The sequence below is a fragment of the Trachemys scripta genome, chromosome 7 (genome assembly GCF_013100865.1).
Source record: "Trachemys scripta elegans isolate TJP31775 chromosome 7, CAS_Tse_1.0, whole genome shotgun sequence".
In the NCBI taxonomy this organism is placed as follows: Eukaryota; Metazoa; Chordata; order Testudines; family Emydidae; genus Trachemys; species Trachemys scripta.
Genome location: NC_048304.1, coordinates 4,323,961 through 4,349,881, shown reverse-complemented (window position 1 = coordinate 4,349,881; position 25,921 = coordinate 4,323,961). Strand labels below are relative to the sequence as shown.

The 25,921-nt window shown below is 41.7% G+C and overlaps 1 protein-coding gene across 5 annotated transcripts in view; it reads right to left on the bottom strand.

Moving 5' to 3' along the window:
• Positions 1 to 25,921, bottom strand: part of PTPRG (protein tyrosine phosphatase receptor type G) — a 607,840-nt gene that overhangs the window by 86,682 nt on the left and 495,237 nt on the right. For 2 of the 5 annotated variants that reach the window (XM_034776330.1, XM_034776328.1), the window contains exons 10-13: positions 23,770 to 23,878; positions 20,991 to 21,040; positions 16,942 to 17,869; positions 7,318 to 7,450 (exon numbers count right to left, since the gene is read on the bottom strand). In XM_034776330.1, the coding sequence (XP_034632221.1) occupies positions 7,318 to 7,450; positions 16,942 to 17,869; positions 20,991 to 21,040; positions 23,770 to 23,878 (1,220 nt within the window). The remainder of the gene's footprint in view (positions 1 to 7,317; positions 7,451 to 16,941; positions 17,870 to 20,990; positions 21,041 to 23,769; positions 23,879 to 25,921) is intronic. The other 3 variants (XM_034776331.1, XM_034776329.1, XM_034776327.1) reach the window with 2 other exon arrangements.

Here is a 25,921-nt window from a genome sequence, read left to right as displayed (position 1 = left end):
TGCAGGAAAACTTGCAATGCTATTGCCCATACTGAGTCTATTCTGCGGAGAGACACAAAACTACACATCGGCCCTCTAACTTCAGAAAAGATTAACTCCAGACCTGAAGTTTGCACTGAGCTATAGCTCCATAACGGGCTGTGGCACAGGGTGAGTGTCCCTTTGAGAGGGTTGAGGACTCAACTGCACTTGTGTGAGATTCGGACCGTTTCCTGAGTGGAAGGCAATCAGTTAAGTCATCTGACAAGGCATCACATGACCAGGAGCTGGTTCCCTGACCGAAGTGGCTGCTGGGTCTGTGTTCTGCTGCTGAAAGAAGGGCAATAACTGTGAAAGAAGGTGCCACTGCTGAAGAGGCCAAAGAAGTTTAGCTGCTAATGGAGCGTGGTGGCAGGGAGAAGAGAAAATACCCTGCAAGGGGTGGACTTTTGGCATCTAGCCAGAGGGCCAACTCACTGTAGTGACTTGACAATGCAGAGGACTGGGAACAGTTCAGCCAGTTGTCTGCTGAACTTCCCAGGCCAGTGAGAGCACAGGCTGACTGGGGAAAAAAAAAATGGATCCATCATCCCTGAATTTTGGAAAAGATTGGATCAGTACCAAAACCTTTCAGCTCTGGCCCTTCTCTGTCCAAAACGTCAGTACTCAGTGCCATCAAGACAGCAGGCAAAATTTTCAAAAGCGCTTCAGTGACTTTTGAACCTACATCCCATTTTCAAAAATGACTTAGGCACTTGGGAACTAAGTCCTACTGACTTTCAGGAAGACTTAGATACCTAAGTCCCTTTTGAAAATGGGTGCTTTTGAAAATGTTACCTAGACACTTTCAAGAGTAGGACATTCAGTAGAGACAGGAACATTTTTTAAGTACATTGCAAGTAGGTTGTCTCATTAAACTAAACAAGCAATTTTAGAAATGCTGTGAATTCGCAATATAACAGCAATATTCACTTTTCAGCAAAGTACATCAGACAAAATACACTATCATGGGTACTCATAAGAGAAAACCCATAAAATGATCAAACAACAGCTCCACCACTGGTCAGACAGAAATCTCCCTCAGTTCCAATAAGTTCAAACACAGGCTGTAGTTTAATATTGAATGGTAGCTTTCCTAGAGAACCTTCATTAGTAGTGATAAATATAACAACAGTACTTGGCTCTTACCAGACGAGGCTAAGTGCTTTATCACTAATACACCAGTTGGGAAACAGGCACTGAGATATTAAGGGCCTAATCTTGCTCCCACTGAAGTCAATGAGATCTCCGCCATTGAGTTCTATGGTACTGCTATCAAACACTCAGTGGCTTGCCCAGGGTCACACAATGAATCAATGACAGAGTGGGAAAGAGAACCGAGATCTCCTGACTCGCTGTTAAACTCTATAGGATGCTATTAAAAAAACCTACAGAAAAAAAGTTCCTATAAAACTTTTGCCCAAGGAAGTTAAAATAATTTCCCCCCAATCTACCTCAAAGACCACGTGAGTACAAACAAGCACTGCAAAGCTTGCTTTGCTCTCTGAAAGGCAGCAGCTGTGTTGCTCCAGAAATCCCTCCTGAATGTAAACATATTAGCACTGTATAAACAGCTTGATTTAATAAGAAAGGCAGTACAATGTTCCTGCTTTGTCTTCAGGATCACAACGTTGACAACTGCAATAATTCAAAGGTGAATTATGGTATCCACTGAAAAGAGGAAAAAAGAAAACTCTCAAGCTATACTTGTGAATTAATTTCCTCCTCTTAGCTGAAAATGAGAAATGGATATAATTTAGTTCCTATTTAAAAATTGCTGTTGGCTAAAACTCTAAAATGTTAATTGCTTCTTAATAGTGTCTGCGTATTTTACCCTTTTTAAACCACTCTCTATAGCATGGTTTTGTTTTGAATAAAAGTCACAAACAAAAACATCTGACAATGAAAGGTCACCAGTCACACGAAATGCCTTTTTTTTTTCATTGCAAAGCTCAGAGACAAGAACTCATTGCATGTCTAAATATTTCATGTGTTCCCAGAATGTAGCCATCTCCCTCCTCCTCTATGAAACAGAAGTACAAAGAGCATTCTGGTATCAACATGCAGAACTAGTGACACCAAGTAACCGGCTTACTTTCACAGTTCTAATGATTAATAATACAAGTACCACCATACAAAGGTTTAATCTGCAACAGAGTTCATTGAAATCGGCTGTGTAACCATAAACATGTCTCATGCCAAATCAAGGCACAGCATGGTACACATATTGGTTTGCTATATGAAAAGTTAAGTGGACAGTCACACACACACACACACACACACACACACACACACACACACACACACACACACACACACACACACACACGTCTGGAGGTCAATTCTCAAAGCCCAGAGAAAAGGAACCTATGCACACATAAGAACATCCAAACCTTTTGGTTTGTTCCCATCAGTACTTCTGTGACTAGCAACCAACTGTCTTGATATCCTTCCTTCACACCAGTGTGAATATGTTCATAACTAGACTCTCATCTTCCTTCAGCATTCCTATGCTAACAGTCACTAGAACAAACACTTTATTTAGCGGGAGTGGGGTACTACTAATCCAAGCACAGTATGGATAAGTACTGTGCTACTTTTCCTTTGCCGCTCTACTAATGCCCCTCATTCCAGGCATAAAACAAGTCGTCTTGTTTTAGACTTTGTGTGACCAGACATTCCAGTCATCATGTCCACTGGGGCTAACGATCCAATTGCCAAACTCATTTTCAAATGTGAATAAAGATGTGAACCAAGGTATACAAAAGTGAAATGTTAAATGATGGACTTCTCATTCCTCCTACTCCAGCAACCAGAGGTTCACAACCAACACCAGTAAAGTTTCAAGCCAAATCTGTTATAATGCAAAGATTGGGTTTCTGGTTGTCCTATGGATATCCGAGGAAGCTACCAGCTCATTGTTCTGGGGTATCAGGCAATGGGATTTTTTTCAGCCTCATTATGCTGACATTTTATTTGCCCCTATAATAATGCAAAAAATAACATAGCCGTCTTTGCATTGCAGCTTCATTAAAAAAATGTTAAGACTAAGAAAACGAGTGTAAAAAAGAGGCCAAAACTGCTGGATTCATGTTGCAATATCTTTTCATGACTTCAGATGGTAGCAGTGCTAGAGAGAATAAAGTGACCTCCTCATTCTAAGATCAATCACGTCACAGTCTTCATTTGTCCAATCTCCTTCAAAGGCAAGGGGAGTAGGAAGCACAAATTGCCCCTGAAAATCAAGAATCTCATACAGAAGTGGGACAAACCACACTCAAATATCTCCAACTGTAAAGATTTTCTACTGAATACTACATTGAAGTTCAACACCTTAAAAGGTGGGAAAAACTTAGAAAAACAGAGACTGTCTTTTGCTCTTTCAATTTTCAAACTGTTCCCTTACATCTACATATTATGAAACATTTCATTTATAGAACATGAAATGACAGTTGCAAAGGATCAGAACAGAGTTAATTTTGTTATATATATTCACAAACAAAAAATCTAACTTCTTATTTAGACCTCTAGATGCTAGGGCGTCAATACAATACAAACAACCAGAAGGCTTTGCTCTGCTTCAATGTTCTATTTATGTCACCTCTGTTCTCAAATCATCTAGTCTCTCAAATGCCCAAAAGTGAAAATATCAAGTTGTTTTACCCTCAAAATGCATTGCTAAAGGGTAATCCATGTCTCTTCTGAATTTTCTAATTCTCGGTAGGAGTTTCCTAATGCTTTTCTCACACAAGAACAAAGAATTGCTGGACAGGAAAAGACCACATGGACCAACACGTCTGTCCCCTTGAGGGTTATTTTTTCTTAACTGCTTTTTGTGCTTATAGTTCAATAGCACGTTTCCCACTCTGAAAAATCTGTCTCAAACTCATTTTCATGCCATTTGCTTTGATGACCTTATTTAGCAAATTATTCCATATGTTGCCCATTTCACTTTAAGTATTTCTTTCTGAAGACCCAGTTTATCTTAATTTCCTAACTTTTAGATTGGATTGCATGGGTGGCTTTGTTTTATTTTAAATGCCGACCAATATAAATACATTATTTTTCCTAAGGAAAGTGAAGGAACTGAAAAGGGCACTCAAAATGAAGTGTAACCACTTCACTGCCAATGCTCTGTACAGTCAGAAATATCACTGTTTGCCTTTCTTATTGCCCTTATATATTAGTTTCATAGTCTCAAGGATTTTCATACACAAAATCTTAAATGAATTCCTACTCAGTATATATGGCACGACTGTTAACATCTAATGTGTACCCTTCTGGTTTGGTTATTGACTCCAAATTTGTTATTTTATATTTGTTCATAAATAGCTTTAGACTGATAATTATATTCATATATTTATGCTTCATGTAGAAGTCCAAATGTATATTTTTCATGTCTAAAGTAATATTGAATCTCCTTGAGTTTTCAGTATAGATTATATACATAGAGAGGCTATCCATTGTTGTGATGGGGTTTAATGTCTGGTTTTCATAATTCTTATTAACCTGTTAACAAATGGTTAATTACTCATGCAAATTATAGAATAGACGAAGACTAGTTCCTGTGCCTTTATGCTATCAAATAAGTAACTGAGTTTCAATTAAGGTCTTTCCCCATGTTCCTTCCTTCCTCTATGTAGTTTTTTGTTGTTACTGAGCAAATTACATCTCCTAAAAAGTCACCTGAAACATTTTAAGGATAACGAGTTGAACCTCAGTTATATTTTAATTTTAGCCACCGATAATATAGCCATCGCCATTAAAAGCGTTTACTAACAGTTGCTCTATAGATATTGGTGATGGAGCCGGTACTGCAATTCCACCGTATATCTTAGAGCAAATTTTTGCTACCGCTTCAGCAAATCCAACACTAGTTTTCTCAATTACTCCTCACAGTGCATTAGTGAAATTGTACCAAAAGTACCAACATTTCCCAAATAACGGCTATACGGTAATCGCCCAGTGCCATGCAACCGTTTTCCTGATTGATTCCTATTAAGATTTTTTTTCAACCTCAAAGGCTTTTTCTGAGAAGGGCCTTTTAAATCACTGTGAGATAAATATTACCCTCTATCATACTGTGCCTGTAGAACCTCATTTACTTCAATGGTGTTGCATGGATGAGAAATTTGCCTCTTTGTTTGTGTATCTGGAGGAAAAATTGGACAGATTTTAGAAAGAAGATGTACAATGAAAGAAAGGCCAGCTACAGGGGTGCCACTGGCGTCTTTACAATTTAATCTTTTAACTAATTAAAGTTACTACTGTATTCATGATAGCCTCATAGTAATGTTAATTATTTGCATCCGTTAATTGAAAAGATTTTAATGTGGAGCACTGTTGCCTATTTATTAATATTTGTTTGAACTTTCCAGATCCATCAAGTTGGCCAATTAATTATTGCTCAAAGATGTTTTAGAAGATAGACTGGTAGTCCCCTAAATTGGTTCTTTATGGAAGATGATTAAAATACACGGATTTCTAATGATACTACCCCTCCCATGCCCTATTTAAACTGTTTTTGAAATAAACTATTTGTATTAATCAATATTGACATTTGTACTGGGTTAATCCTTTGTAAATTTGTGCTCACAATTTGAAGAAAAATGGTTTTAAAGACTAACAGTGAAAACTTAAGTTCTTTTGATACAGACCCAAACCAAAACGAACACGGATACTACTGACATCAGCGATAAACACTGCACCCAAATCCAACACAGCTGATCTGTGCTAGAACCTTGAAACAGCCGTCTCCCATTTCCCATTAGATGGTTACTCCATCTAAACATCTAGGTCTCCATGACAGCAAGTGGGTCTCAAAGCCCTGGAGCTCTGGACTGGGATGGCAAAGATTTAACCAGTAGAGACCTGCTGTGTCCCGGCCCTGCTATTTAAACCTTTCCTTTCTGGACAGGCACTCCAGGGCTTTCTGAACTAGTCATCCCTCCTGTCCTTCAGGATCCAGATTCTCTTCTAGAAAAGAAATGGTAAAATCCAGAGCAGAAAAGCCCTGGGTCTCTCCTCAGAGCCTGTCTTGCACAGAAGTACATGCTAAAGTAAACTCCATCAAATAACTTCATCTCAACAGAAGACAAAAGATGCAGTGGCTTCAGGTACATCTAGAAAGATGCTTAGAATCAAATCTGTTTTAGGTCTAAAGTGAGATGAGTTTAGTGATGCTAAACCTAGTTCCCTCATGGGGAAACTATCATCCCCATCATTAAACCAATATACAACTTGGCCTAACCAACAGGATCTCTTCAGAAGAGGCAATCTGAAGGGTTTGTTTTTATTGTATTATATTCCCATAGGCTTTACTATGCGTTTCATTACAGTAGTATCTGGGCCCCTCACTAATATTACAGAGCTAATCCCCAAAACACTGCTATGAGGTAGACAAGGATTATTGTCCTCATTTTACAGATGGGGAAACTGAGGCACAGAGAGCTTAAGGGAATTGTCCAAGATCATACAGGGAGTCTGTGGCCAAGACAGGCCTAGAACTCAGAGCCCCGGTTCAATGGGCCTTTTTCACAAGACCATCTTTCCCAAAGGTCAGGATTGACGTGTGTTCTTACAGCTATTTAGGGAGCGGTAACTGAGGAGACACTAGTCTGTGCTACAAGTGGTTTTGACCATTGCTACCACTAATCTCATTTTCATGACACGAAAATCAATACCTGAAACACCTGAAATGCTGTATATACTCGTTCATAAGCTGAATATTTTTGGTAAAAAAATGACGCATCAAAGAGCGGGGGTTGGCTTATAAACGGGTCTACACCAAAATTTTATGATTTTAAACTCTATGGAATCATTGAATTGAATATTTAATACATTGTTGTTTTGTTCACCTGGAGCATCAGCAGGCATGGATTTGCCGTTCCCAGCCAATGGGAGCTGCGGGAAGTGGTAAAATGCGGCCACAGGGAGCTGAGGGGCTCTGTGCCTGTGAACGCTCCAGGTAAACAAAACGTCCAGGCCCACTAGCGACTTACCTTAACGGGCCAGGAGCCAAAGTTTGCCAACCCCTGAAAAATAGGGTTGGCTTATGAAAGGGTCATACAATTTTTGCTATTTTTACCTATCCATCTTGCGGGGGTCGGCTTATAAGCAAACAGGCTAATGAACAAGTATATACGGGTAGTTAACCAATACGGCTGTCCTAACACCTCTGGAGATATCTAATGCATCCATCATCATCACAGCCAGTAAAATAAAAAATACAGAGAAATATTCAAAAGACACTCCCAACACTCTTTTAAATCACAATCAATTCCCAATGTAAAGGCTCACCTCCAGTAAACCAGCACGGCAAGAAGGAGGATGAGGCACAGAAAGGTCAGGGCCGACACCACAATCAGAGGGATGATCCATTCCATTTTGCCAGGAGAAGGTCTGGTTGCCATACTTGAGCTATTCTTGTCTGCTGTACAGTAAGCATATAATGAACATAATCAGTACCAGTAAAAAGAATGATGCTACAATGGCTACATTTATACACAGAATTAGAACTGCCATCACTCCAGTTTCACTCCAGTTCACATGATGTGAGCAAATAATCAAATAATTCAAAAAAGTGTGTCACTCAATCTTTCACTTTCATATAAGCATTACAGCATGAAAGTATGGTGCGTATACAATGCATCAACTAGATTCTACTACTGTACCTAGTTCCAATCTTAACTTACTCACAATTTTAGGGCCAGGTCCTGCAAACAGGATTCAAGTGTTACTCTTACCATCAGAAGTCATTCCCCCAGGTCAATGAATTAAGAGCTCCGTATGGTAAGTAAAGTTTGCAGGTTCATGCCCCTCATTTGTAAGTGCTTTGGGGGCACAGAATGTGTTTTACTCTTTTACAAAGCTCTGTGTAAAATGTACTTCAATGTACGCACTATTGTAATAACTGCACTTAGAAAAAACCTCAACCTGTTATCGATCCAGTAGCACGTCATAATGTTCGGTGAATTGTTAAGGTCTGTTGAGTTAGGACATATGAAGGTACTTTTAGAACACTGATTACTGAAGTGGGTGGACAGATGGAACCTGTTGCAATCCACTGTGGAAATCCTTACTTCTCAGGTTTTATATAAAATAAAACTATGGCAAGATCCTGGCAGCGGATATCAGGATGAGTCAGCAGAAATAACGCTAGGATGATAGGGCCTTGCATACACAAAAGTAGAGGCCTCAGTCAGGTATTGGGACCTATTGTTCTCGGAACTGTATACACATATAATGACAAGAGGGACCCCGCCCCATAAGAACGTACATTTTAAGGACCAGTCCGTATTTCAAAAAGCCCTCTACCTTGTGCAAATTCACAACATGTTGAAAAGTGAAACTTTCTTGCACAACAGCTTAAGTGAAAAATTATTGGGTGCAGTTTCTGTCATTCATTTTGCATTACTTAAACATCCTGTTGGCTGTTCCACAAATGTCAATAAGAAGCAGCAGGGTAAGGAAGATTGTAAATGGCTTCAGATCTGAACAAAGATAGAAAAATACACACTTGACTTTTTGTTTATTCGCCCTCACCTCGCCATGTGTTTTCTCTGACTAGAGCAATTCCATGCTCTTGTTCCATATTGTATTATGATCTCTTCTGATACAGCAGCAAATCTTACCAGAGAAACATAATTGCCTTTTCACCATAGGTAGGCAAAACACGGATAATTGGATGTCACATAATATGAAGTCATACTCTATTTTAATAGCATTTAGATTATACTCCTCCATAGGCAGGAGTAAAATTCAAACAACATGGAAGTAAAGGTTAATTGTAAATGCTTTTGCCAGACGGCTGAAAACAGAGCAAGACCATAGGCTGTTGCAAGCCCAGCAAGAAATCTTTCTAGTTTTAAGAAGTAGGCTGATGGAGGTAATGCCCTTTGGCAGGCAAGCCTAAATGAGGTGCTAATCAGAGGGATGTTTGGGGGGAAGTGAACGTGTACTGAGTGCAGAATTGATCACAAGAGAGATGAGTAGCCAGTATCATTCCTAGTCTCTAACCTCAATGAATAAAGGATGCAGAGGGCACCGGCTTTGTGCTAACTTGTCTCAGGCACATTATTCAGAGTTTTTATTTAAAATATGTGTGCACTATACATGAAAGCTTCACATTGTATGCGTTAGTCATTGCAATACACTAACAATATACCACTATTAAGACATTTGATTTCATTTAGTAGTTCAGAGCAAGAAAAATCTTTTCATCAGCGGAACTCAAATTGCTTTTAAAAAAAACTAAGCATCACAACTCATGTTTGTGTGTGTGGGGGGAGTACTATTGATCAGAGTGGTAGAGAAGAGCAAATTAAAACATATGGTCCATTAAAACTTACTAGGAAAGTGAAATACCACTGGCAACCCCATGCCAGACAGAATATTACTTCATTTCTCTCCTACAAGGTGAGTGTTCCATATGATCCTCTCCTTACGCTTCGGCATAAAAATGTATATTAAAAAAAATGCATGAAATAATTCACATCCCTTAGCAAACATAGCCTGACTTAGAGTTTTGACACACCGCAATTCAGTACAATACTTTTGTAATATTCATGATGTTTCTTTTATTTATTCTACTGGGGAGATTGTGCTTATCTGACCTCTCATACCCGTCTTGCCACAGATGTGAAAAGAAGAAAGAGCTCAATATGTCAAAAGGTAGAATAGCAAGCACCATTCATTGATGCTGATGGCTGAGATTCCAAGTGGAAATGGCCAAGCAACAATCTGCCACTAGAGAGAAAAAACTAGTTTCTTGGTTTTGAAGAGAAACTAAGTGTTTTTCACTGCTTAAGCGATGTTTGGAGTGAACTGAAATAAAAACATCAGCGAAAGTTGCTATAAGATGACTGTTGATGCTAGAAGACTTTAGCAGTACATCTGGACTGCCAGCAGGTGCCTTCTTCAGTATAGGGGAAGAGAAGTAGATTAAAAGACAGCATGCTGGGTAACATGAACAAAACGTTGAGGAACTGATACATTGAAAAGAAGGATACAGAGCTTTATATTTCTCTGCACTCTAGCAAAACTCAGCCTTTCAATCTTTCATTTTTAAACTGAGAACACTGAGCAGTGGTAGAGCAAATAATGTATCCTTGTTGTAACCGTGCCCAGTATATGCCTTACTTCAGCATAAAAAAAAAAAACATGGACGAGGAAACTCCAATTTTGCTAAGAAATGTAAACAGTTTCCAGTGGCATATGTCATTGTTGAATTAATTCAGTTTGCCTTTTACTGGCTTGGAATTCATCCCAGTAGGAAGGAATAAAAACTATTATCGCATATCTGCTTCAGGAAGTCCTACACAACATGAGCTCAGGCAGTTCAAAATCCACTTCTCAGTGTGCGGAAGGGTGTAGGTATCCATAACAATCACTTTCTTGAGAAACACTTATTCAGCACTTTCATCTATTTCAGGACCTGGCACAGGAAACTGGAGAGAGAGAGAACAAAGGGTGCTTTGGCACGGGGATTTATTGACAAAGGTCAATGGGAGAAAGAAATCCTACAGTCAGAAAATTCTAGCCTCTAAAGCTTTCTCCCTGAGAATATAAAAATGTTTATTCTCCAACAGTAATGCCACTTGTCACAATAAGCAATAGTTGCTGGTAATATATTACCTACCTTACCTATGCCTTGCTGAAACTTCCCCTTTATCATCCCTTGACACCGCATAAACCTCCAGCGCAGAGACAAAGTTCTGTTTGTCATATAATTTTAGATACAGATAACCAAGACAATAGATATGTTCTGAATCCAACAAAACGTCATTGTCCGAGCAGAGCTGTCTCATATCATCCACTCATTCAAATGAAAGGCAATTGTCAGTCATTCCTTTGAGTAAACGAGACTACAAGCTGATACAGAACGGTCAGTTAATAGCACTCAGAGATAATGTCAGTCATTCTAAGTGTGGAAATGTGAGAAGTTTTAAAAATGTTTTTTAAAAATGTCATCATGCCAAAATTTTTTTACTTATTTATTTATAGGCATTTCTTCAGTGCTCATTCCTACTGACTGCTATAACACTTAAATATGCCATTTCATTATTTAATAAACTGAGGTTGATGACCCATAACCATAATGTCAAGTAATCAGGATTCACACTGTTCTTCTGAATAAGATCTCCTCGTGTAATCCAGTACTTCTATTTACCAGCATTCAAACCCTATTACTGTATGCTTCTACAATTTGCCACGCAAAACAGCTCAAGAGTCACATGAAAATACAACTTAATAATTCTTGCACATATGGAGAAAGAGAATTACACAGATGTTTAATTATCCTAATGAGATTATCCCCCAAAGGCTTTTCGAACCTCAGCCCCGCTGAAGATTGTTCTGAAAATCAAAGCACTGAAGTCCTATATTGAGACTAAATAAGGTTTAAAATGCATAACATGATCTCACTATAAAGCCCTCTTGTGAGCAAACTTGTGTGAAGCTTTGTAACCCTGTAGGGGATAGGGAGGAGTGCCTATCAAAGGGTCAGGGTCTAGATCTATATTGTTTTCAAGCTATGCTCACGACCCAGTCTAAAGCACCAACTGGAAATATGTTAAATTTGTTGATGACAGAGGTGGAAAGTGAATACATTATCTTGTATCAAATAGTATTTGTTGAAGCTTCCAACATGGCAAATCAAAGTTCTGTTGGGTAATATCAGCAGTTACATGTTAAGACTGAATCGTGCTTTTCTGTGCAGAATATCACTTCTAATTTCCAGATTTAAAAAATCCTGAATAATTCTGAACAGCTGTGTGTTTTACAGTTGCAGATCAAGATACAATTAGGCAAAAAACACAATAGAGAGGGATGAGCAAAAAACGGAAACAGGAGCATGTGAGCAAGCACTCAATAGCAGAAGGAACCATTAACACTGGCCAATAACACCAGACGAGGGGGCCAATGCCATTCAGAAAATAATGACATGGCCTCAGGAAAGGTATGTATATGTGCGTGTGAAATAAGCACTGAAAGAAAATGAGCCTTCCTGTACTAATTGGCCTCTCTTTCCCCATAACTTCTCACGTGTTCCTATTCTCCTCTAGTCAGCTGGGCCTCCCCTTTCAGTTATCTCCTTACGCACGGCTAATTTGGTTCCCTATCATTAATTTTGCAAGTGTACATTGTTATAAAACAATGTTCTACTCTTTAAAATGATACAATTTTCCACTCAAAAACCCCATCAAAATAACCTGACAGCGAATTTGGCTTTTCTGGTTCACTGTAGAGATGAAGTATCCAAAAAAAGCTGCTTTGTCCTCTAGAGACCATAATCAACTGTACTAACTTTCCTTTTTGCACATCTTGGGAGTGCTTTGCACATGTTTTTCACCCGTACTAGTTCTCAGCAATGCTTTAAGATACTTCCTTCCACACTAGCCACCTAAGGATGCTAAGTTTCACAAACTTTGATCTAATGACATGTTTATCTCAATGTTGCAAAAGCCACTTAAGGCCTGCAAACCATTAGCTGTGACAGGAGTGTTTGCTCATGCAAGGAGTGCTCATTGAAGACAACCACATGCATGAGCAAAGGACCAGTCTCTTTGCATGAATGAAGGGTTTGCCAGGATCAAGAGAATAAAAGAGAGCGTTTTAGGGCATCTGAGTGGTGTTTTGGGTGTGAATGGGTGTGTTGTGTATTGAGATGTGTACTTGAAGACATAATTGAGGGAAAACTAAATTGAGTTTGCATTTAGTGCTGGGAGTGGTCAGTTCCATGGTCATACTTCTCCTCAGTGGGAGTCCATTCCACAGCCTAGACCATAGGCGTGCGCAGCACATTTCATTAGGGTGTGCACCCAGGGAATTTTATTTTATTTTTTAAAATGTGAACATCATAAAGGTTGGGGTGCAGGTGGGAGAGCGGAGTTTGGGGGGGGGTGGTGTGCGGGAGGGGGCTCAGAGCAGGGGGATGGGTGCGAGGTGCAGACAGGGGGCTGGGGTACAGGCGGAGTGCAGGGTGCAAAAGGGGGCTCAGGGCAGGAAGTTGGAGTACATGGGGGTACAGGGTGCAGCAGGGGGTTGGGGTGCAGCAGGGGTGCAAGGTGCAGGCAGGGGGCTTAGGGCAGGGAGTTGGGGTGCATGGGGGTGCAGGGTGGAGCAGGGGGCTCAGGGCAGGGGGTTGGGGTGCAGGCAGGGGGCTCAGGGCAGGGAGTTGGGGTGCAGGAGGGGTTCGGGCTCTGGCTTGGCGCCGCGCTCCCTGCCTGCCCACCCTGGCCCCATGAACGCTCACCACGTTCCTGCACGGCCCCGGGGGGGGGGGGGGGAGGCGGCACAGGGCTCCACGTGCTGCTCTTGCTGCGCCTCCAGGTACCTCCCCCGAAGCTCCCATTGGCTGCGGTTCCCCGTTTCCGGTCAATGGGAGCTGCGGGGGGCGGTGCCTGGAGCAACGCATGGAGCCTTCTGCCCCCCGGGGCCCCAGGGACGTGGTTCCATGTGCCGTCCGCTTCTGAGAGCGCACGCGGCACCACGGGGGGAAATCCGGGCCGCGGGCATTAGGGTGCACCTGGGCACATCCTGTGTGTGCCTATGGAACCCAGCGCCTGGGAAACTTCCCTCTCCCGCCCTCACTAAGTGCAAAGTTTCCTCACCCCAATCAGAGTGTAGCGGGTTGTAGAGTAAGGGGGAAATTATCTCCCCTCCCCCGGCACTGCGGTGCTTATGACCCTCCTCCTCCAGCAAGGGCAGAGCAGTGCTGTAAGGAGGCTACTGTGCTGAAACCCTGGTGCACTCAGTCCCCACCTTTGATGCGGGAAAGTTCATGAGAGAGTTTCCCACCCTGAGGCTGGGGAATGCCATAATTCCCAATGCGCCACTTTCCCCTCACAGGAGCAGCAGGGGACTTTCCTCTCAGGCCCTCGCTCAAAAACAAAAGCCAAAAAACCCGGTATTCAGTTGCCAAAGGTCTCCCCCCCCCCCGCCACCCCCCCCGAGGTAGCACAGCACTGTCTCCTGGAGGGGATTGATCCCGAGATTCTTTCACAGTAGGGCAGGGTGCTCGGGAGTCCAGCGCCCTTCCCATTCGCGTGGTTACCCTTCTTCCCTCACCCGCAGCTGGGCATTGCCTCTTCGGCCTCTGACTCCCCTCCCATTCCTCACCCCGACCCCCTGTGTGCTCTGTGTGGAAATCAGGATAAAAAAAGGAAAGCTTCCAAAGGTGCAGAATCGCTCCCTGAGAGGGAGGGGAGCTCTCTCCCTTTCCTCTTCTGGCTTGAAAGAGCCAGGCTTCCTCAGCCATGTCAATTTCAATTATCTGAACGTACTGAACAAATTCCTGGGGAACTTGCCCTTAGCAAGCAACCAGTGGCCTCTGCAGTCCCTGAAGGGGCCACTGGGACAAAGGTTCACATGATGACATGAAGGAGGACTTCACTGAGGAGACGCTGAAGGATAACCCTTTTCCTCTCAGCCAAGATACACAGATATTTAAAGGGATCCAGATTCTAAGTCTTCCATCCCTCAGGGCTATGACAAACATTGCAAAACTCCCTCAAGACACAGCAAAAAAGTGTTGGTCCTTCCCAAAGATTGACTCAATGGTCACTAAGTTTGTGACAAATCCTCTGGTCTGCTAGAGACTAACATTTCCCCCTCAGAGCCCAGGGACAGAAAAGGGGACTCTAACTTAGGAAAATGGTGTGAATTGGCCCTTAAAGGTCTCTGCATGTCCCTCAAGATTCACTTTCATGTTTCCTCTTCTGCAGATTCAAGACCTAGGAGCTTAACACCATCTGCCTCTGAAGTTGAAAAGAAGCTAGACCACCCCCTGTTCTTGAACAAATTTGTATGTGATGCCACCAGAGAGACAATTAAGATTCTGGCTTGGGAGATGGCAGGAAACTTTGTCACTCATCACTTCCTCTGGCTAAAACTTCCTCTGGAGACTTTGGCTCTAAAGTCTGACTCACACACTTCTCCTTATAGATATCCTGAGCCAGAACATGAAGGACACAGCTGATTCCAAGATGTCACTTCCCTCACGCCAGCATAGAAAAACCTAGAACCATATTGGCTGTGACTTCTATAGGCTGACTGTCCTTTTCTCAGGTCTCCAGGAAGATCCATTACATGTTTTGTCTTTCCAGATAGCCCACAGCCAACTTCCAAGTGAACAATGCCCACAGACCTGATAACTGATTAGCACAAGCCATGCCGGACTCCCTGGACTGCACCTGGGCTACTTCCTTTCCTCCCTCCAGAGATTCCTCGAGGCATATGGGCTCTCCGTGTGTCAGACAGAGTGGGAGCAAGCCATGTCAGACTAGTGAGTCCTATCCATAATAAAATATGGCTGTGCATTAGCGTTTTCTCACCTTCCTCACACTCTGCAATGGGTCCCATCTTTTCTTAACCCCCCCTTACTCACACCCCAGAAAAACTAATGTGATAATAAACCATATGTCCTCTGATGGACATCGGAGCCATCTGTCCATTTCCTCTCTCATTTACATTACACTGGCAGTAAGCCATCAGGCTCTTTGCTAGAGCTTGCACAAAGGACATGAAATTTGGACAGTCGAGGAAATCAGGACATTAGGTACTGCTAAGCAGGGGAGGGAAGAACCCAATACCTCTATTCAAGAGGTAGATTTGCCTTCACAGAGCAAGCCAGGTGGGCTCGAAGTGAGATTCCACTATGCCCAATTCTTACGACCTTGAGCTTCGACTCAGCACTGCAAAAGCCAGAGCGCACAGGCTTATCCCGACAAAAAGCAGACATGGTAAGGTGGGTCTGGCAGGCTGCCTACGCAAGTGTTTTAAAGCATGTATGGTGGGAAGAGCTGACTTTGAAGAAAACCACCATGTGAGACCATGGAGTAGAAGAAAGAAAGCTAGAAAATCAGCAGAGTCTGCATAAAAAATGTCAGCAAAACCGGGGTTAGAGCATGACCGCTCCACTGCTGCTAATCTGTTTTCTTGCAGAACAGTTCTGAGTCGCAGCATTAGAGTCGGATCAGCATTTCTATAACAAACATCATTAAGGATTGGGGGCTTTGATTTTTTAAAATTTAGCCGTGAAAATTGATTCTGAGCTGTAACTTAGCATAAAAGGTCTGGATTTTAATCTTTATAAATGTAAAAGAGAAATAAATATTTCAGATGCTTTTTCACAGTATTCTAACTCCACAACAGCTTTGCTGGAAAAACAAAATTACTAAACATACTATAGTTCTGAAAAATAAACAGTGATTTTTAAAAAAAAACCAAACAAACATACATCATCTTACAGTCACTCAGACAGTCATCTCATTAAAACCTCAGAGGGAGACCAAAGTAAACCTTGTAATTGGATCCACGTGACACTACCAGTGCAGAACCCCCTTAACTTCCATGGACTCTGGGAAATATAAAGGACCATCTACGTGGATCAGTCTTGAGGATTGAGGCCTGTGAGTGCGTGGTGAGAAAGAAGCCAGCCAGATATGCTGGAGCTAAGCAGTGAAAGCCTTACGCATAAATAAAATAACTGTATACGTATGTCACAAACGTCTTATGAAAAACAGATATGCATAAGACACAGCGGCCATTGTTCAAAGATAATTTCACAGTTATAGTTAGCTATATTAATTTCTAACAACAAAACTCCTAAAAGCAGCCAACCATATTGGAGGCTAATTTCTTGCCAAACTTCATTTTTCAGCTCGAAGCACACGTTTTTAATTGGAGGCTGGATAATTTCCTAACACAATAACCTCCCTCCCCTGGGTATTTCCCCCCCACCCCACCCCCAGAGTAACATCATTTGTGGGCTGAGTCCTGCACTGATTTACCCTATTGCTGCTAATGGGATCGTGTGGGGTGTCAGTCAGTGAGAAATCTGGTCCCTGTAGCTTTTTCAATGGAATCTGAAACAAGGAAGTAAACACAACTCCCACTCATCCCTCCCCCAGGATCACTCACCTGGGTTAATGGTGATGAATCTGTTATCGGATGGATTTTCCTCTGGAAACCTGCGGTCATTGGGAAAAGCTTTTCTTGATGTTGTCTCTGGTCCCTTTGGGATTTGCCCTTCATAATGTTCATTTGTGAATGCTGGTGGCACTTGGGTGGAGGGAACAGGTTGGGGCTGAGTGTCTGTTTCAGTAACCCTCTCTTCTTCAGGACTCTTATCTGTTGGGAAAATGTTTTGCTCTTGACCAGGTATGGTTTTATTTCCTTCCTCCTCTACAGTTCTATTAGGGGAAATGGTCGTTAGTGTGGTCTCAGTGTTATTTTGTACCTCGGCAGCCTCTGTCACTGCACTCTTCTCTTTCTTTTCCGAATCCTTTTCTCCCTCTTCATCATGTTCCCTTTCGCCATCCTCACTTTCACTCTTCTCATCCTTTTCTCCTTCCTCTGCTCCTTCATTGTCTTTCGTCAGAGCGGAATCACTGTCCGGTCCTGGGGAAGATAAAGCCTCAGGAGTTGTAAGCACCGGCCTAACTGACTGTTTGCTGGTAGAAGCAGCACTAGGAAGGCGGGCTGGCCACACAGTGCTAGGAAAGGAGGAAATACCGCCACCACTAAACCCAAGGCCGGCAAGCAATGTGCTGGTCACCACGGAGGCCACTGTTGCTTGGCTTCCACTGGATGAAGGTCCCATTCCAGTTGCCATTGAAACAAAGGAAAAAGGAAGACCAGAAGAAGTCCAGGTAGAAGATCCAGAACTGATGGGAGCCATGTCAGCTGAAGAAGCAGGAGAAGCTGTAGGCTTGAAGAGATCACCAGAGGGGACATGGGAAGAAAACACACCAGAGAGAGTGTCAGTAGGGGTCACTGATATGCTACCTCGGCTCTTTTTTCCTTTTGTTTTCTTTTTCTTTCCAAACACTCCATTCTGCCCATTATTCTGTTCAAATGAGACAAGTATATTTATACAAACTGGAGTCAAATCTACCCAGAAACAGCACAAGCACAAGCATTAAAAAGTCACATGGCAAATAACACAGATTATGCCTACAATGCATTCAGGTGTGATCACAGACCACATACGCATTCTCGAGTTAGTTTTGATGTACACATACTGTACAACCCCATATGGGACCCTGGGTAGGTGCCACGGCTTCACTGCTACTGTTACTCGAGCTCGCTTTGATCTAGCTAGATCAAAGTGATTGCGAGTTATGTCTACACCAGCTGCAGTGACACCTCTGACTGCAGTGTAGACATTCCCAAGAGGAGTAAACGTTCTTGCATTTGCCATTTCCAAACAACAATTATAGCAATATCTCATTACTCTTATCTTCGTTTTATACTCGACCTCTCCCCTTCCTTAGTGACTTTTGAAGAATATTTCTTTTTGGGGGGTGGGGGGGGGAGTATATTTTTTAAAAGTTTAATGACTTTCACTATGCCAATTCTCTAAACCATAGACTAAAAAATGTTTAAAATGTGAAATCATGTACATTTTACCTTCAAATAAAAGCTGTGTTTCAGCAGCTACTATAATGCCCCTAATTTTGTAATAATGGGCCCAGTTCCTGCAATCGGATCCAAACCTGGGGCACCCCTTGCTCTCACAGAGTCCTGGGGTCCTTCCATACAGATCTGATTGCAGGATTGGGGTCTCAGTTCCTATTATTTCCTAATTTTGTTCGTTACCCTGCACAGGTTGGCGTTATTCTGCTAAGGTTTGTCACTATGGCACAGTTTGGCATCATCATCTTTCAAAAGATCTCAGCTGAGACCCTGGCTGTGCACCATGCAGGGCAGTACGAGGGCATGCAGGGTCTCCTTACCACCATCACCAGCCCTTAGTCATCACCACAAGTTGCTTCTACCCATCCTGCCCAACGCACTCTGCCTTCTCAACTCAGAGCGGCGGCGCGGGGGGGAGGGAGAGCAACAAGCTGTGGCAGGAAAAGGGCCGGCACAGTTTATTTCCCCCATGCAGCTAGGGGGAAGCAGGGGCTGAATTGTGACCCAGAGTTGCAGCTACTGGGGCTGTACTGCAAGATGATCAGCAACCCTAAAACGATTAACTTTGTACACACACGATCTATCCAGAATAAACCCTGGCTAAAGGTCTGAAAACCATTAGATGAATTTCGCTGTTACCGTGGCTGTCTGTAGTGGTGATTATCCTAAAGACACCGACGTTCACTGATTTGTCCAAAGACACAGAATAATTCTGTGGAAGAGCCGGGATTAGAATTGAGTTCTGTGCTCAGGCCACTAGACCATGCTGCACTTATGCTTCACGTTACCAGTTCAATCAACAAAAATAAAGTGGAGGTTATGCTGCAAATGCATTTATGAGGGACAGCTAACATGGGAAACATATATCAGAGGGGTAGCCGTGTTACTCTGAATCTGTAAAAAGCAACAGAGGGTCCTGTGGCACCTTTAAGACTAACAGAAGTATTGGGAGCATAAGCTTTCGTGGGTAAGAACCTCACTTCTTCAGATGCAAGTCTTGCATCTGAAGAAGTGAGGTTCTTACCCACGAAAGCTTATGCTCCCAATACTTCTGTTAGTCTTAAAGGTGCCACAGGACCCTCTGTTGCTTTTTACAGATTCAGAGTAACACGGCTACCCCTCTGATATATGTTTCCCANTTTGAATGCTAGCTCCTAAAGAAAAAATGACTACACTGGTGAAATTCATAGTCATTGTGAAGACACTGAGACTGTACAAAATGTTAACCATTATAGTGTGGTGAACTGGGGCTATGTCTATACAACTTATGAATTTTGATTGATATTGGTAAAAAGCAACAGAGGGTCCTGTGGCACCTTTAAGACTAACAGAAGTACTGGGAGCATAAGCTTTTGTGGGTAAGAACCTCACTTCTTCAGCTGCAAGAAGTGAGGTTTGTACCCACGAAAGCTTATGCTCCCAATACTTCTGTTAATGGGAAACATAGGCACTGATCTGAACCTTCACCCAGCCCATAAAATGTCTACAGCCCCAAATATTTTTAGAGTTTTAAAAGCTGAGTACATTTAGTCATAATACTCTGCATCCCCTTGCTATTCCTGTTTTCCGCCAGGCCAGGAAGTTGAAATGCTGTAGCACAACAAGAAAGACTGCTCTCATGTTCTGTCTGATCCAGCTGCAATCACAAAGAACTGGAGATCTCAAGGGAGAGCCTGTTCTTCTGAGATCTTGAGCTCAAACTTTAAATAAGCATCTGAACTTCTGGATGCTTATCAATTTGAACCTCTATGGCTTTGAGAAATGTGCTTTTCTCTGGCATTCGCCGTTCGTCTCAGAGCTGGGCCGACGAAGTAAAAGTTGGCAGCAGATTTTGTACATCTCTACATTATCCGTGAAAAATGTTAATCATTCTTGTTCGAGGTCTGTGTTACTGGGGTATTACCATTCAGAATGGGACTGAGTGAAACCAGAAATAAATCACTTAGCCTATGTTCTCTAAGATGAATTCCATAAATGTGATTGACATTACAGCACTGAACATAACTATGTTCTTTCAGAACTAAAACTGGGCATTTTTAAGTGGTGTAAAATATATTCGCTTATTGCACTTTCTGGATTTTGGAATATGAAATTAGAAGAGCTGTTGAAAGTTCACCTTGGTTAATACTTACAGCCTCAAGTAACATGAAATCAAGAATTAAAATAAATAATTTGCTACGGCCTAATGTACACAAAAGTAGGTATTTCCACGGCATTGGAAGACTGCAGATGCCATGTGCCAAAACATTGCCTGGCTCCTACTGCATGAACCTCTCTGTTCATTTAATTATTAAAAGAAATTAAGCATATTCCCAGTCGTCATTAGGATTACATATTTTCTCTCCAAAGAAAGCTTACAGAATCATGAAGCTATAAAGCTATTCCATGTGTGGAAACAGGCTATTAAAGCTTTTGCTCAGAATTTAAATAAAGTAACACCCTCCCAAATAACTGCAGTAGATTTACAACATTATGCTGCCACCTGGTGGGTATTATGGCACAATTTACAACTGCTTTTAAATTTGCTGCACTGATTTATGTCCAGTACTTACCACTCCTGTTTTAACAATTCTGGTCCCCTCGAATATTCGAGTAGTGTTAGCTGGGAAAGAAAAGGATAATTTTTACATGGGTTATGAAGCTGAAAAAATGCAGTTATTCTTGCTAAATAATTTCTCAGAAATTAAAGGCATCTAAAAATTTCAAAACCTTGAGATCCATTGCTACTGAGTGGGCCTAGGGATTACTATAGAGGAAACAGTGGCTGGTGTTTAAGATGGTAACCACAGACCAGTAAAAAATGTCTGAAGTGGCCTGATATGTACAACCAAATCCCAATTCTGGTCCCAATTACTCCTGTGTAAACTGAGAGTCAGGCCAAGATTTTTAAGGTAAGGTGCCTGAAGTTATTCATCTAAATCCATATTAGTGCCTAAATATGGATTTACAAGCCTTATATTAACCACTTGGCTTTGAAAATGTTGGCCTTTGCCTACTGAGCCATAAAATATATGTTCTTACTCCCCCACAAGTTAGGTGAAAATCTATGGCCCAGTTATGCAGCAGGTCGGACTAAACGATCATAATGCCTACTGACCTTAAAACATATTACAGCTGTGTTCATCTCAATTTAGGCTGATATAAATGAAATCAGATTCTAGTCCCTGGTATTCAGAATTAATATTAGACTGGCTAAAGTTAAGGAATTGGGTTTGTCGTAAGCAATTCTACATCCCTCAAGTTGTTTTTTGTGACAGTGGGGGAGAAATGTATTTCAGGTTCATCTGTCATGCCACATGCTGTGTATTGTTTGTAATTAGGTACGAGTTTACCATTTGTTTAGAGTGTGTATGTGAGTGAGCAATGTTTCAAAATCAAACTTTAATAAAATACTTTAAAACACTGCCAGCCATCACAAAACAGGGTTTTTCTTGTTGTCTTATTTATTTATAATTACTAGTTTGTAAAGGGTGAAGGAAATATAAATTGTAATCATCTGCTAGACAAATTAAATTACATATTAACCATCCCAATGTACTGTTCCCCCTCTCACACATATACACACCACCAATCTGAGTTTCTATCAGCTTAAACTTCTAGAAGAACGCAGGCTAGCATGAGCATAAACAGCCAAACAATTCCAACCAGCAAGATATAGTGTGATGATACCTTCTGAGGAGTTATTTTAAAATTTAGATTCTGGAGCCAGTGTAAAACTGGAAGAACTTGCCCTACTTTTTTGGAGGGGGGAGGGGGAATGGCTAAGGAGGGAAGCACATCAACATCTGCCATTGCCATACTGGTGGGTGTGTAGCCTCCATTATAGATCTCTTAGTGTAATTGGGAAGGCTCTTTTGCCTATAATCAAATGAGTATCATGGTCACGTTTCAGTGGTTCAGTCCCTTTTGCCCTTAGCTTAAAGAGCTGAGATGAAAGGTCCCCGGTACACAAACTTCTGATCCTGTTGGGCACTTAAAACAAAGATCAAAACTCTCCCCACAGATCCAGGCGCTCAGATACCACAGTGAAGTGTACAGCATACATTTATTAGATCTGATAGAAGTGTACAGCATACATCTGTATGATATGAGATATGATAGAACCTCCCCTTCCACACTGGTGATAGATAATGAGGCACTTGCAGTGAGAACATAATACTGGAAGTGGGATGACCAGATATCCTGATTTTATAGAGACAGTCCCGATATTCGGGGCTCTGTCTTATATAGGCGCCTATTATCCCCCACCCCCGTCCCCATTTTTCATAGTTGCTGTCTGGTCCCCCCAGGACCAGAGGCAAAATCGGCACCTTGTGGATCTGAGAAATGAATCGTGTCCGTTGCCTGACTTTTCATAGACAGTTTCAGCTGTTGAGGATTATCAGATTAACTATGTTTGAACCCCGCATATTTCTCCAAAGGTCACCCTTAAAAATGTCTCTGTTAATTTAATAGATAACTTCTGACTCAAGTAATTTAACTCTTTGCTTTTTCTTAGGACTAGGATTTATAATTTTTATCAATAAGTTGTATTCCTGGTCTCTGACTTATCACACTACTCAGAGTCATTGAAGTGGAAATGGGTGAGAGATGAGAGTGTGACACACAATTTGTATCAGTGAGTTAAAATATCTTTGTTTTGGTAATCAATGAGACTGTGTTCAGGAGTAAGAATCTGTGCACACTGTTGTCGTGGTAAGATTGGGCCTTCCTTCATCTCATACAGACACTAACCAGACCTAGTCCTTGCTACATGTGGATTACAGCTACAGTAATTCTCATGATCCACATCAGTGGGCTATGCTACCTTTGATTTATTTTTTAAATTAGGTAGCGAAAGGCTGATTTCAAATAAGGTTACATATATTTATATTCAGTCAGATTTCTAAAAGGCACCAACAAGCATGCTCTAAACTCAGATACAAAATTTAAACATACTAATTAAACAAAATAAAACGAACAAATTGGTACAAGACCAACAAAGGATTCTCATAGCCTTCTCCTGGAAAACCTGGACTAATAAAAGGGACTTGCTATATGCGCTGGAGATCATCAGATCCAGGTTCTAAAGGATCACTCAGCGGGAGATGGGAAGTAATTACAGGAGCTGACAACCTATCACTGAGAAGAGTCTGCCAAGGAGCCCTTCTCTTTTGAATGAATGTTCTGCTAACCTCAGCTGATCAGAGTTGGAAATTAGCACCGTTTATAACACCCAGACCCCTTGTAATATTATTCCATGTACACATTTTGGTCAGCAAAAGAATACTAAGCAGGAAAAAAAAATCCCATAATCTTAAACAGATATATATATATATATATATTTTTTACCTTGAAAGAGCATTGTCTGGCTAAAGTCACTACGCATATCATTTCGGCAAACTGCTTGAACTCTGAACAGATAAAGGATGTCAGGTGAGACATGGCTAATGATGGCTTTCTGTTTAAAAGAAATAGATATTATTCAGATTTTCCCCCCCAAAGGGCTCTCCACGATCAATTTGTACAATACAGAGCACTGTGCTAACATAGAACATGTAGACAAGACCATTTCTAGAGGGCGACATTAACTCTTGGGCAGAGGTCCAGCTGCTGGCCCATGCATTACGTAAGCTGCTGGACTTTAGTGGCACTTAAGTGGTGCACAGACCTTGTGCTAGCTCTGCACAAGGGAGAATTTCACCCAGGATGCATTAGCTACCACACTAACATACATGTTTGCTACTCCTTACTGCTCAAAAAACTGCAAACAAGTTACTTGATCTTTTAAAAATTAAAATAAAAAAATGTGGTGGGGGAGAAAAGGGTGTTTCCCACCAACCCGGATATGAACATAGAGCTACCAACCACCACAGTACCTAGGCCAGGTGCTTTATTCTGCAATGAACAGCAGGGTTGATGGGGGCAATTTGCCCCCACTCTGCCCTGCGCTGGGAATCACTTTCCAGCCCACCATCACTGTTACAATGTGAGTATTTGAATATGCACATGGATGTTCTGGAGATGCTGCCTGGCTACCCAGCCATTCATGCACTCTCTGAGTGCTCCTCGGTCCCCTTTTTGCCAGCAATTGCTCCTCTCTGGGCCTTCTGCAGAGGAAGATAACTGCACTGAGTATCAGCGTGGGTCATTTGCAAGGCAAGTGCGCTATCTTCTAGTCTAGTTTCAAATGTCTCAAGCAATTGCACTTCCCAATTCCCTCTGCCACAGTACAAGTACGTTGACAGTAAATTATATTTCATTGTCAAAGGCTGTTTTTCTGCCAAGCCCCTCTCTCTTGGCCCTAATCTAAACTTTGGCTGAATCCTTTACCTCCAACCCCCTTTTCCAGATCTGGGTTCATTGCCATTTACTTCAAGCTATCACTTCATTGAATTTCCTGCAGATTTTGTTATTTTTATATAAAAAAAAGACTCTGTATTTGTGCCCAAATTGTTTCTGCTGTTTAACATACTCCATCCTCATTACTGATGGAAAAAATATCCCTTAAGCATGTGACGTTATGACGAGAGAGGTTACAATACATCACAACCTTCATAACCTTGAGTGTCTTTCAATAGATTCCTCTCTGATTTCATGAAGTACATCACTCCCTAATGTGACCTAGATAACAATGTCTAGTGGGGAAATTGAAAATATAAATGGAAATGAAGTAAAAGAATCTTCATCTGAAGGAATAAGAGAAGTATTATTCTATAACTGATTGAATGGGCCCAGAGGACTGCGTATTTGAAAAAAAATAACAGTCATTAGGAATTTCTCTCAGCGCGGCTGCATTTTCATGTGCATATACAATTACTGATTTCCTTATTCCAGAGACTTCCTTTGATTAACAATAAACGGAGGCCTTTCAAACCTGAATATATAACTTTGATTTTATATGCAAAGAATGTTAAAGACTAGTACAGTATTTGCTTCCACTTGGACAAGAATGACAAACAGATCCAATCTTAAATGGAGCTGGTGGATTGGTATTTCCACATTCACCTAAACTGTTCTGCCCTTCCCTCTATTATCTCATCAGCAGTGAAATCTACGGCACTCTTCCTTTTTAATACTGCCGTCTGGGCCACTGCATCCCCAGCTCCCGGGCCCTTGCAAACACTACCAGGGACATCCCAATAGTCTTCAATGGGCTATGCATTGTGGGAAGCACTGGTCCAGTAATAGATTTTGCATGATCAGTCCTTACTGTGAAACCAGTGAGTTGCACATAAGCCAAAAAGCTTTTCAGAGTGAGTGGAGCTAGTTCCCAAACCAGGTAGTTTTCAATAGCAGTATATAAAAAAAAATATCTGCCTACCCATTTCCCTTTGTGCCCACCATGTGAATGATAAATTAACACTCTGGTATACTGGGCGATGTGCTATGTAGAATTCAACTAGCACTGAATGTGTGAAAAGCAATCCATTGCAATTTAAAAAACTAACCGTTCATTTAAACAGAACAAATGCTTTCGTACCCCACCTTCTCCTACTGAGGA